Source organism: Hibiscus syriacus, unplaced genomic scaffold, assembly GCF_006381635.1.
Source record: "Hibiscus syriacus cultivar Baekdansim isolate YM2019G1 unplaced genomic scaffold, ASM638163v2 tig00112050_pilon, whole genome shotgun sequence".
In the NCBI taxonomy this organism is placed as follows: Eukaryota; Viridiplantae; Streptophyta; class Magnoliopsida; order Malvales; family Malvaceae; genus Hibiscus; species Hibiscus syriacus.
This window is the reverse complement of record NW_024063244.1, coordinates 72,297-85,487: the sequence shown is the minus strand read 5'-3', so window position 1 is coordinate 85,487 and position 13,191 is coordinate 72,297. Positions and strand designations below refer to the sequence as shown.

Sequence of the window (13,191 nt, the reverse complement as noted above, 5' to 3'; positions counted from 1 at the left end):
AGGATTTGGTGTTGTAATGTCTATTCTATTTATAGAAAAATCAGTTTAATGATATCAGTGGAAGCTGTTTTGCTACGATTTTTTCTTTTTCTTAATTCGGGATAAGTACAAGATATTATTGCTCGATAAATATAAGGTATTATTGTTCAAATACTCAACCATTTAACATTGAACGTTCAAATACCTTTGCATATGTGGTGTTCAAACCCAGGATTTCAAGAAATACTAATTATTTAATTATTGAGGTCGTTTGGTTCGTACTAATTTGTTTTGTTTCGAATTTGATTCTTTATCAAGCATGATCCATCACTGCTTACCCCAGACTGCATTAGTCTCATTTGAGAGGTTGGTTCCTGATCAGCTTCGAATGCCTTCTAGACGTGAACCTTAACATAAATTAACACACCATTTAAGGTCTAAAAGTCAAGGTTTTAAATCTTAGAGTTAACTATTTAGATTTTAAATTTTAGAATTCAAATAGATAGAATTATTCCAATTTTAGTTTTTACAGTATACATATTAAAATTTTGTTCTAAAATGAAATCAATGATATAAATTTAAATCTCAAACTATTATAAAATATAATTTGAATAAACATGTTACATGATTGAAAGGAGTAGAACAATAGAGTGAAGGTTTTAACCAAAGTTACTTATACCTATATTGCATCAATTTCTTTAATGAACAGTGAAAAACAATGTACAAGTTAAGGAATAAGATATAATGTTAAAAAATACTGTGTATTTGTTGTTATGATGAGATATAATTTTATGTAACATCAATGAATAAAAAGAAATAATACATTATTAAAATTAAAATTAAAATTAAAATTTTATAATATCATGTCATCATTATGACGATGCATATAATTATAAATTCTTAGTATATCAAATAAAAATAATAAAATAAAATTTTAAATAATTTAAATTAATTATAAGATAACATCTATTTAAATTTTTTAATTAATTGAGAAAATACTCTTCAAACACACCTACTTAAATATAAAATCAAAATAATATTCCTTCTTGATACTCCTGCGTGATAGACAACTCTTTTACTTTGTGCGGTGCTTTCACCTTTTTAATGAAATCCAAACAGTAAAACAACATTAACTGTACTTATTAAGGATTTAGACAGATTATTCGATTCGTTAAAATATAAAGTGTCATGACAATTATGATATTAATTCTTTTAAAAGCCCACAAGTAGTAGTTTAGTACTGAATTAAGCCACGATGCCTTCATCGCGAACTATTGGTCAAGGATGGAAGCATCTGGAAGTAGATCAGGAGACTGAAGTTCCAAGAGCACAAGGGGGCAGAAATCATTGGGCTGGCAAAGCTTGCAGGAAGAAGAGCCAAAAGTGCAAAAAAGACCCAATCAGTGTCATTGTGCATAAAAAGTGCGAAAAGCTGATATTTTAACAATTCCTTGCTTACCAAACATAGCTAATTTTGTTCTTGGTGAAGAATCACAGCCAAGTATCTCGAGCTTTTGATCTACAAAGGAAAACCAATTGATGACCGAATCTACCACATTGTAAAACATGTGTTGAGTTATTCCAAATTATAGAATCTAATGCCTGATGAGATATATGTTGTCAGTAGGATCCATTATTAGGTTAAAACCGAATTAATTGATTGAGTCGAAATTTCAATCTATTGACTAGTCGGTTGATTTTGGTTTCAGTTGTTAACGGCTAATAGTTTGTTTTCTTCAAAATTCGGTCTATGTTAATTCAGTTTGAAATCGTTTAATTAACCAATTAATCAAAATTATTAAATATTTAATTTATTATATATATTATTTAGTTTTAGGGGTATTTAAACTTTGGTTTTAACTAAATTAACAGACTAAATTAATTGAATAAACAAAAAATATTAGATATTTAATTTATAGTATATATTATTTATAAATTTTGGTTAATTCGATTAACTAATCAATTAACAAAATTTAGTTCGATTCAGTTAAATTTTTAAAAAAAATCGATTTAGTTAACAATTAAAGGGGGAAATTCGGTTAATGAAATTTAGGTAATTCGGTTCGGTCGGTTAACCAAATTAACTGTTTGAACACCCCTAATTGTCAGAGTTATATCCAAATATTGATGCGAACTGTCTTTCGAAAAATTTTAATTTTGAGAAAAAAATCAAAGGTCCCTGTAATTTAAAAAAAATGTGACTCTCATATTATTTTTTTTCTTTTAATGTGGCCCTACTCAGAAAATAAACCCAATGTGACCTTTTGACCAATATTTTTCGTCATTTGACCTTTACGATGCTGGCGTAGCAATCTACGATGCTGACATGACAGTCAATATATCATGTTTGAGTTACCAATTTAGTCAATTTGTTATATTATCCATCATGTTATCAATCACTATGAACTGTCACGTCAATACTGTGAAAGGCCATGTCGGTATTGTGAACTGCCATGTTAGCATCGTAGCGGTCAATGATGAAAAAAGTTGATCAAAAGACCACATTGGACTTATTTTCTGAAGAGAAAAAAATAATATGAATTTCATATTAGTTTTTTAAAGTATAGGGACCTCTGATGTCTTTTTGCCTTTAATTTTTTATATAATTTTAATATATTTCTTTAAATTTTTTATTAATAATTTATTTTCATCCTTAAAATTTTGGATAAAGTAATTATAAGACACTGCTTTGTCGAGTCTTTCGACTATTAAAAGTTATAACATAGTCCTCTGGCTATAGGGAGATGTTTTGTTGAGTCCTCCAACTATTAAATCTTATAAAATGATCACTTGACTATTCATATGTTCCAAGCTTGGTATTTTTCTTTCAAAAATTGACGATCATCTTTGTTGTACGGTAACATGTTGATTGAGATATAATAAAATATAATCCCACAACCGTTTAAACTATATTGTAAAGCCCCAAAACTCGAGTCAGTAGTTAGGGTCAACTCAAAACCCTTAAATCGAGCCTAAGGATATAATAAAAACGATCAATGTCAGAACCGACACGACATTACCATAAGCTTGCAAGTAAATCAAATCTCTACTACCAATAAGAACAAGATGCATAAATCAAAGGGTCTTTTATTGATTGTAATGGGGCTTAGGTAAAAGTGGGGAAAATGCTAAATAATATGGCAAGAATTAAAGGCAATGAACTAACAAATAACAAGTTCAACTCCATCAAAACATTAAGCACAACAAGATAAAAAGATAGACTATCAAACAACAACTTTTTTTCGAAATGAATTTTATTTTTTTTCTCATTCTTGTTGTTGTTTTGTTTTCCATTTTTTTCTCATGTCTTTTCTCCTTTTTTTTCGAACAACTTTTTTTCTTTTATTTGAATTGATGCTATTTTTTTCATGGAGCATACATCAGATTAACTGTTCACTTGCCCTGAAAAGGGTAGAAAAGAGTGATAAAATAAAAAGGCTCAGGTTTATGAATATGGTGAAAACAAATAATGAAAATAGGTTCAAAAGTGGTTAACTAGGGGAAAACGCATTGGTAGACAATTTTAGTGGGGAAAATGAAGTGGTTAATCCTAAAGTGCCCAAATCATTTTTAAGCATCATGTTCATGTGTAATCTTGACAATATTTAAAATACAAGTTCTAGAATACCAATGTCAAATTCGACACACTCAATCCAACAAAATGAGAGCAAAATGATATGCTAGTAAAAGGCTCAAATCTCACCAAATTGTTTTCATTCATTGAGCTAAGCACATTTCAACCAATAAAATCATGAAATATCACAATAAATCTAACTTGATCACAATTCATGCTATTTACTATCAAGAATATTCTAACTTAAATAATTATGTGTTCCTAAACAATCATGGCATTCCAAAAATATTCAACAAGACAAAGGAATTCAATGAAATTTTTCGCAAATCCAATCAACACATACTAGCATCAAAACATAGAGATAATCAAAGAGAAATTCAACCTAGACTCTACTCCTCCTCACTTAAAGCGTTTTACCTGAAAACGTAAAATTAAAGTACAAAAGAAAGAATAAAGTAGTTCCCAGATTTACTGTCGACCACGATCGCCGTGGGAGGCACTGGAATGAAGATATGAAAGAATTTCAGTAATGTTCATCTCAATGGTGTGGAGACGGCTTTGGACTTCATCCATTTGTGTCTACATGTCTGGGCGAGGTGCTGTAGGTGGTGGTTGTGGCGCATTACGGCGAACAAAAACTAGCTTGCTGCGAGGAGTGAGGAGACCAGGTGGAACAAAGTATTGTGCGCTCGGGGTTCCAGCAAGTAAGCCCATCGAGTCCAGACATCGCTCATCCAAAGCATCTGTAGAAAAAGCATAAGGAAACCTGGTAACATCAAATTAGCGATGCGAGAGGCTAAATGAGTAATATAAGAGCCAAGGATAAGTGGCAATTAGATCGAATAACGATCTCAAAAACCAAAATCCTAAGTTCACCCGTTGACCGGCTGATATACACCATAAAAAGAAAAACTCAACCCGACTCAAGGAGGAAGACGAGTCATTTCGGTCGGAATAATTGTAGGCGAGGAAACGATGTATGTAGCGTAAGACCGAATTGTGTATAAGATGAGCTCGAGACGAGCGAGCGTTGAACGTATGGCCAACCAAGTTGGTAAGTGTCTCGTAAACCATATCGACATCAAAAGCTTACACAATCTCAAGTAGATTAGTCAGATACACATGATTCGTGACATCCGTCATGAACCCTATAACAAGATTAAAGTCAAAAATAAACATTGAAAAATAGTTTCCACATAATCGAAATGTAATGACATCATGATAGTTAACATTAATAAGACGATTTTGAGAAAAAGTAAAAGTGACATAAAATTCAAAGACAAGTTCATAAAACGTTCAACCAATGACAGCAAAATAAGCATACACAACTTCACATAAATGCAAATTTCTAAGGTTCGAGTCGGAGTATATTTACCTACATGAAATAGAAGATATCTTATCGACTCAAAACGTACCAACTCATCGTCAGTGAATTGCAAGTAACCTTCCAGAGTCTCTTCGGGAGGGACAACATACGAGCGACCCCGTTGGTTACGCCGAGATTCTCATAGTCAGGCGGTGGACTTTCAGGAGCTGAGAAATCACCCGGGCTAGATGAATGGGTCAATGAAACATGCTGCCCGGGTTGTTTCCGAGAACTCGATGTCACAGGAGATGGGTCTGGGGGCGGAAAACCAGCGTTGAAATTCTATGTAAAACCATAAATCGAATGGTACATTAGAAAAGATTAAACCGAAATAAGAGTGAAATTTACCTCCGATGCACTGTCGAATGCTTGCGAAGTCATGGAACACTTCGGGATAGCAGATGGTCGTCGATGAGAGGAAGAAGTTCCTACAGTCGACAAGGACTGGAAATACGGAGTTGGAGTCTCTTGGTATGACGACAATGGCCGGCGCATTGAGGTGGCGACGTCCCTTAAGGACAGTGGGCGGAGAAGTTGCATCGTCATTCGGTTAGTTTTTTGTGCGCACCAATGTGAGTTGGGGTTTCGTTTGGGATGAGGTAAAATCAACGATGAAAACGTGGGGGTGGTATACGACAATGAAGAGGCGTGGGTGGATAATTTTCCAGGGGGTTTCATTTGGGAGGAGGAAAGGGAGTTTGTGTTTTAATTTGGTTCTGTCGTGCGTGGGGGGAAAGATGTTTGAAGCTGATTATAATTTGGTTTTGATAAGATAAAAGGGGAGTTTAAAGATTAAAAAGGTGAAGTGATAGGGAAAGGGGTGGGGCCTACGATCAAAAAAAAAGAAAGAGAAGAGATAGGGTGTAGGCGACGGAATAATGTTTCACCAAAAAAGGGAAAATGTGATTTGAGTTTTGCTAACATGCGTTGGTCCTCATAGATGTATGCTAACGTGTGCCTTTTTAATGAAACGGTGCGTACGATGTTAGGACAAATTTTACCAAAGTTTTGCGCAATTTTTACTACTTCTGGGGGTCCAAATTTCACAATGTTTGAACATAATTTACGTAAACCTTAATCGTTTAAGCTTGATTAAAAACATTTGGTTCTTGAAAAATAAAAATAAAAATTAAATGAAACTTGCTCAATCGAAATAAAATAAAATAAATGCAACTAAATTAAAAATGGGTTGCCTCCTATAAAGCACTTTTGTTTAACATTGTTAGCTCGACGACCTGGTTCAGACTACAGGTTCTAAGAGAAATACTTCTCTCACTTCATACGTTTTTTTCCAACTAAGAATTTCCTTATGAGAAATTCTACGATCGTTTAATTCTCTTTTTTTCTCTTTGTAGAATTTGGCATTCTCATAGATTTTTCTTCGGATCTTTTTTAGCATTGAAAGCTTATCCAAAACAACCGGTGAAGTAGTATTTTCTCCTAAAAATGCACTCTTTAAATTTTTCGGCATTTTTTTCAGTTCTACCTCAGGTGCCTGCAAAACAGAAGGTAAAATATTAGACTTAGCAAGAATAAATTTTAGATTGACACAATCTGAAAATATTTTTTTCAACTTCCTGATTTCCTCATCATTATCTTCTAACTCCCTTCATAGATAAAAAAAATTAGTTTCTACAAACTCATTTTCCAAAGGATCAATAATACCAATATAATTTATGCTCGCCACTTTGTCTGTGTTTTTCATTTTCTTATACACATCAAATTTAACGATCTCACCATTAAACTCCATGGTTAAAATCTTGCTTATTACGTCAATTTTTGTGTGCTTTGTGCTTAGGAAGGGACGCCCCAATAGAATATCAGAAGAAGTATTGGTGATATCATTCTCCATGTCAATTACATAAAAATCAGATATTAAGTTGTTTACCTCAACTAGCACATTTTCCAAGAGTCATTCCGGGTAAATGACAGATCTGTCGGCAAGCTGAATTGATATTTTTGTATCCTTCAAGGGTGCATTAGTAATCATATTGTAAACAGAGATAAACATTACATTAATAGAAGCACCAAGATCATACATGGTTTGTTTTATCCCAACTTTACAAATTTTACAGGGTATTACGAACATCATTGTCTTTCAGTTTCTGTGGTAACTTTTGTTGGAATACAGCTGAGACTTGTTCTCCTATATTTACCTTCTCATTCTCGATAAGCTTCATCTTTGTTGTACAAAGGTCCTTCAAAAACTGGTATATCTTGGAACCTTTCGGATAACCTCAAGGAGAGGTATATTGATTTCCACCTTTTGAAATACGTCTAATATTTCCTTTTCCTCAGCTTGTTTATCCATTTTTACTAACCTCGATGGAAAAGGTGGTGGCACATCATAGGGAGATTGCGTTGGATCCGTTTTTACTTCTTCACTCTTCTTCTAGGATCCTGAATCAACAATTTTTTTTCCTTTTTGGATTGCTTCATCTTTTGAAATAGGTGACGCGATCACCGTACCACTCCGAAGAGTGATGGCGCTGACATTTTCCCTTGGATTTACCCCGGTTTGAGACGGAAGTTTACCTTGTGATTCCAAGCGTCTTACGGTTTGAGCCAGTTGGCTCATTTGCTTGTCTATCTCTTGTAAGTGGGCTTCGGTACGAATTTGGAATTTTTCCTGGGAAAGAGTTAATCTTTTAACAATTGACTCTAACGATGTATTCTGCGGCTGTGGGGGTGGTGGAGGTGGCCTTGGTTGATAAGCTTGATATGGCGTTGAGTTTTGGGCGTAACTAAAATTTGGAAGATCCCTCCATCCCGGGTTGTAAGTATTGATGTAGGGATTATAAGCCCTCTGGGGAGGTCTTGGAAAGTTTCCTACTACATTAACTTGAGCTACTGTGTCATCTTGAATCAGTGGATAATTGTTTGTTGTATGATCAGACAATGCATATATTCCACATAATCTGTTTGATCCTATCTTTCCTGCTATAAGAGAGTTGACTACTTCAGTTAATTTATCTATCTTATTTTCTAAAGAAGATGAACTTATCTCATGAACCCTTCGAGGAGGTTCATTAGTTAGGCGAAACTGTTGGGAGTTTGCGGCCATTGTGGAAATTAAATCCCTAGCCTCAGTAGGAGTCATGTTCACCAAAGTTCCTCCGCTGGTAGCATCGATCATCTTCATTTCCAGGGGAGTTAATCCTTCATAAAAATATTGAAAGAGTGTTTGTTCGGTTAACCCATGTTGTGGGCAACTAGCACATAATTTTTTAAACCTTTCCCAGTAGTCATAAAGTGACTCTCCTTCAAGTTGCTTGATTCTAAGTATTCTTCTTCGTAACTCACTTGTTTCGCCGCAGGGAAAACCTGTCAAGAAAAAGGAAAAACTCTAAGTTTGATTTAATCCGCAATTACTCTATGTGGTCTCATGCTAGAGCAGACCATGTGAAATTTCATGAGATGTTTATGTTGATTCTCGTTGGGTAATCTGCAGAAGGTAGGGAGGAGATAAATAAGGCCCATTTTTAACTGGTATGAAGTCTCTCCTTGGGGAAAATCAATGTACAAAGGCTCTTGTTCAGCAGGTGTTGTGGCTAACTCTATAATAGTGGGATCAGCCATCGAATTTGGTTATATTAATGGATTCACCTGAATTTGATTATGGATTCGATTGTTGTCTCATTCTTTCCCAAAGCGTCTGTACATGAAGTCTCCGAGCTCTGGCTTCAATTTCCGGGTTGTACTCCACTAATTCGCCCAGATTTGTCCTGGTCATAAATCAAAAGCAAACAAAAATTGGTAACTTTGGTGAAGTCCCCGACAATGACGCTAATTTGACAACTGTCGTTTTGATGTCAAAATAAATTCCTTATTCTCAATTAATAAATCAAGGAAATACTTAGAAAAGAGAAGTAAGGTTCGATCCTCAGGGACTTAGAAAATTCTAAATTTCTGTTTGAATGGTTTAAACTAGGCGATAAGTAGTTAAAAAAAAGGGTTTTGGTAAAACGATATTAAAATAATAAAAAATGATTTAAATAAAAATAAAGAAAATAAAAATTGAAGGTTGAAAATGAATATGACAAAATAGTCTCAAGCATCGCTTTAACTCAATTTCCTTCGGATCATCGAATTAAATTTTCCCTTAGGGATTCATGTCGGTTACTTTGTTTACAAGGGCAATCCTCGTGACTCTTCTTTGTATACCGAATACCCAAAGCAATCTTTGATTCCGACTTCAAAAATTAATCTGATCAACATCAATTGTTGTATATCAATAATCATTTAAGTTCGTGAAGACCAATTTGAATTGTTGTTTCAATAACTACTAATTCCGATCTCAAATCCCTCTTGGCAAGACTATCTCGCCAAGTGTATTCTCAGGAAGTCGAATGTGCTTTCAATAAGCCGATCATTCCTCCCACACATTTAATCGAAACAACATCTTGACCAAAGTCAATCTTTGATTTTGAAAAATTGTTTTGATTTTGAAAAATATGCGCAGAGATTGAGAGAAATATTCCGAAGTTATTAAGGTGCTTTTCAATTCTTACGTTGTAATTGAGTCATCGCTTCAGCTCTCGGCTTATGAGAAAATTAGCTAAGCATGACAAAAGTCATACTTAGCATATTTAAAAACAAAACTTAAAATAAAAGAAAAATGAAAACTTAAAAAATAAAAGAGAAAACTTTTATAAAACTAAAAAGTAGAAGTAGATTGCAATCTGAGTTGTGAATTTAGGCTTATCCCAAGAGGATATTTATAGGCTCTAAAAACCTAGAGATAAGCATAGAAATTAAAATAAAAATAATCCTAAAGATAATTTCAAATGCTTTCTAAATTTAAACTTTAAAAAATAAGTCTCCTAATATAACTCTGCTCGTCCATCTTCCAGAAGACGTTGATTAGATCTTCTAGAAAACTGCCGCTGACTGAACATTCTAGAAACTACCACGTCAGATCGTGTCATGCTCATAGTCGTGCCCATGTCTCCGGTCATAATCAAATAATAATAAAAAATACAGAATGCACACGTTTTACGACTAATCCTGGAAAGTAAGACCCTGCACGAAAATAAGCATAACACAACCAAATCAACAGTAATAAGTTCATAAGATCAAAGAATTAGCGAGCAAATATTACCGATTCAAAACACTCATCAACTGGTAATAAGTGATATGTGCAAACAAATTCAGCAACATTTCACAGCATAATCAACTGAGATAGAAGCGTTCACACAAGGGATCAAATTTGCCGTTGAGAATGATTGGATAAATGCCACTATTGAAGGGGATGCGATCTCGATCGTGAGCAGGCTCGTCAATAATAAAGAGGATGCTTCAACCATTAGTTTACTTCTCAACGAAGCCCGTATAATGCTAAACGCAAACAAAGACCTCAAAGTGTTTTACGTCAATTGCGATGCTAATCGGGCGGCCCATATGCTTGTTATTGGGCTTTATCGTGTCTCAATCCGATTTGGTTTTATTTTAACGAACTTGAATGTATTAAGAACGTAACACTCCTTGATGCAATTGGAATATAAAGCTCTGCTTTTTCAAAAAAAAAAAAAAAATGAAAGTAAGCTTTAGCTGTGATGTTTAGGAAAACAAGTGACGAAAGGTGGAATAGCTAAGCACCTACACCTTTTGTGAGTGCTACGAAAGCAATTTTTTTTATATTTATGTAAAGAGTTCGGTACTCGAAATCTTGTGAGCAATTAACAAAGTGTAGAGGGAAGAAAATGTTCAAGTTCAGTCTAAGCATCCCTTTCGGAATCAAATTGCTATGGGACAAATGGAACATCCGGGGTTCTATTTTGTTCAGTCTCTGGTTGCAGGTCATATTGATTTTCGTGGCCCCAATCCGAAAATCCGCCAGGCAAAAACTCGTCATCTCCCTCATTTGGCTTGCATACTTGTTGGCCGACGCAGCTGCCAATTTCGCCGTCGGTCTCATCTCCAACAGCCAACGCAACCCTGATAAAAACGCCGACCCGAAGCTGGTGCAGAACACTGATCTTCTAGCATTCTGGGCGCCATTCCTTTTGTTGCACCTCGGTGGCCCTGACACCATCACTGCTTTTGCTCTCGAAGATAATCAGCTTTGGCTAAGGCATCTGCTCGGCCTTTTTTTTCAAGCTGGTGCTGTTATCTATATCTTCTTCCAGTCACTTCCCAACGACAAGCTAATGTTCCTCACGGTGCTCGTGTTTTTTGCGGGGATTATCAAGTACGGGGAGCGTACGCTGGCTTTGTACCGTGCGAGCTTGGACAAATATCGTGATTCGATGCTTAAGAAGCCAGATCCTGGTCCGAATTACTCAAAGCTCATGGAGGAATACGCGTTCAAGAGATCGGCAGAACTTCCGACGACGATTACTATGACACCAGAGCCTGATAAAGAGACCAAGGCTTCTGATACTCCTCCAAAGGAAGGTCCCTTGAATCATCTGGAAGTAGTGCACTATGCTTATCAATTCTTCCTGACATTCAGGGGACTCATCGTCGATCTCATCTTCAGCTTCCGTGAGCGCAACGAGAGTCGCGATTTCTTCACCAGGAGATCCGCTGAAGATGCTCTGAGGGTAATCGAGGTCGAGCTCAACTTCATATATGGTAGTCTCTATACCAAGCTAGAAGTTGTGTATTCTTGGCTTGGATGTATTTGTAGGTTCCTTGCTTTTGGGTTCACTTTGGCAACACTTGGACTCTTCTATTTCAAAACAAAAGATGAATTCCGTGGAGTTGATGTTGGAATCACCTACACTTTGCTCCTCGGTGCCATTGCCCTTGATGTAATAGCCCTCCTCACGATCATTTTCTCGGACAGGACTTTTGCTCTTATAAAGAACCCTGATCGTCCTCATCCTAGCTGTTGGCCCGTGGCATTTGTCTTCAAAATTTTCCTTGCCCTCAAGAAACCATGGTGGTGTAAGTGTAAATGTAAGCCGAATTGCCCGCATCAGGTGTTGGCCACTCCCCTTGCGTTTCGAAGGTGGTCCGGATCCATCTCATCTCACAACTTGATAAGGTATTGTCTCGAAAGCAAAAAGGAAAGCATCCATGAATTCCCAAGTTTGTGTCTAATCGTGTGTAAGTATATATTTGATTTGTTGGGACTCGAAATTGTTTTTGATCGACTTACTGAAATCTGCAAAGTCATTGGTAGATACTTGGGGGTTATCAAAGAAAAATTGAAAATTCTCCGTTTGCCCTTCATCAAATTCCTGAGACTGTTCATGGAGGATACTGTGGATGAGTTGCTGTACGTATCCCGTGAGCCATTCACTAAGGATCTATGGGAATTCATCTTCGACGAGCTAAAGAAGAAATCCGAGTTTGCGGATACTCCGGAAACGGCAAAGAGGATATCGTCGGCTAGAGGCGATTGGGCCTTGACGGATTCGGACCGTGATCATAACAACTTACTCAAGTACGTGAGTGATGTTCCGTATGATGAGAGCATCCTCTTGTGGCACATTGCCACCGATCTATGCTACCACGCTGAAAAGGAAAACGGTGATAACAGCGCTGAAAAGGAAAACGGTGATAACAGCGCTGAAAAGGAAAACGGTGATAACAGGGTTAAACTTCGGCATTTCAGCAAAACTCTATCGGATTACATGCTATATCTTCTAGTATTTCAGCCAACCATGATGTCTGCCGTGGCCGGTATCGCGAAGATAAGATTTGGAGACACATGTGAAGAGGCCAAAAGATTCTTCAAGAGTCGGAGTTTACGTCCGAATGAAGACAAGAAGGCTTGCGAACAGATATTGTCGGTGAATACGGATGTCGGACCGGAGGAAGTGAAGGGAGACCGAAGTAAATCGGTGTTGTTCAGTGCTAGTATACTGGCCAAAGAGCTGCAGAGGATGGAAAGGGAAGATGACGAGGATAAATGGATGATAATGAGCAGAGTGTGGGTGGAATTAGTGTCGTATGCTGCGAGTCATTGCCGAGCAAATACACATGCTGCGGAGGTAAGCAAAGGTGGGCAGCTGATCACTTTCTTTTGGTTGCTGATGGCTCACTTTGGTCTGGGGGAGCAGTTCCAGATCAACGAAGGACATGCGAGAGCCAAACTGAACGTGGGGAAATAAATAAACCTCAACAATCACATCAGCTGCTGTTGTTTGTTTAGCAAGAAATAAGTGTGGTGTGGTTAACTGGCTTGCTTGATTTATTATTTTTTTAATTTGTTCGTCTTTTTAATCATTTCTCAACCACTACAACTTTCGGGATGATGGCTGGTTTTATCTATTAAGTTTGTGTAATTTTTAATTTGTCGTTATAATATATTCATCACAAA

The 13,191-nt window shown here is 36.3% G+C and overlaps 1 protein-coding gene across 1 annotated transcript; it reads left to right on the top strand.

Annotated features, from left to right (window-relative positions):
* The first annotated feature begins 10,591 nt into the window (after nucleotides 1-10,591).
* On the top strand, nucleotides 10,592-12,987 carry LOC120174341. The gene has a single exon (XM_039181233.1). The coding sequence runs from the start codon at nucleotides 10,622-10,624 to the stop codon at nucleotides 12,980-12,982; it is 2,361 nt and encodes a 786-aa protein (XP_039037164.1). The 5' UTR covers nucleotides 10,592-10,621; the 3' UTR covers nucleotides 12,983-12,987.
* The last annotated feature ends 204 nt before the right edge of the window (nucleotides 12,988-13,191 follow it).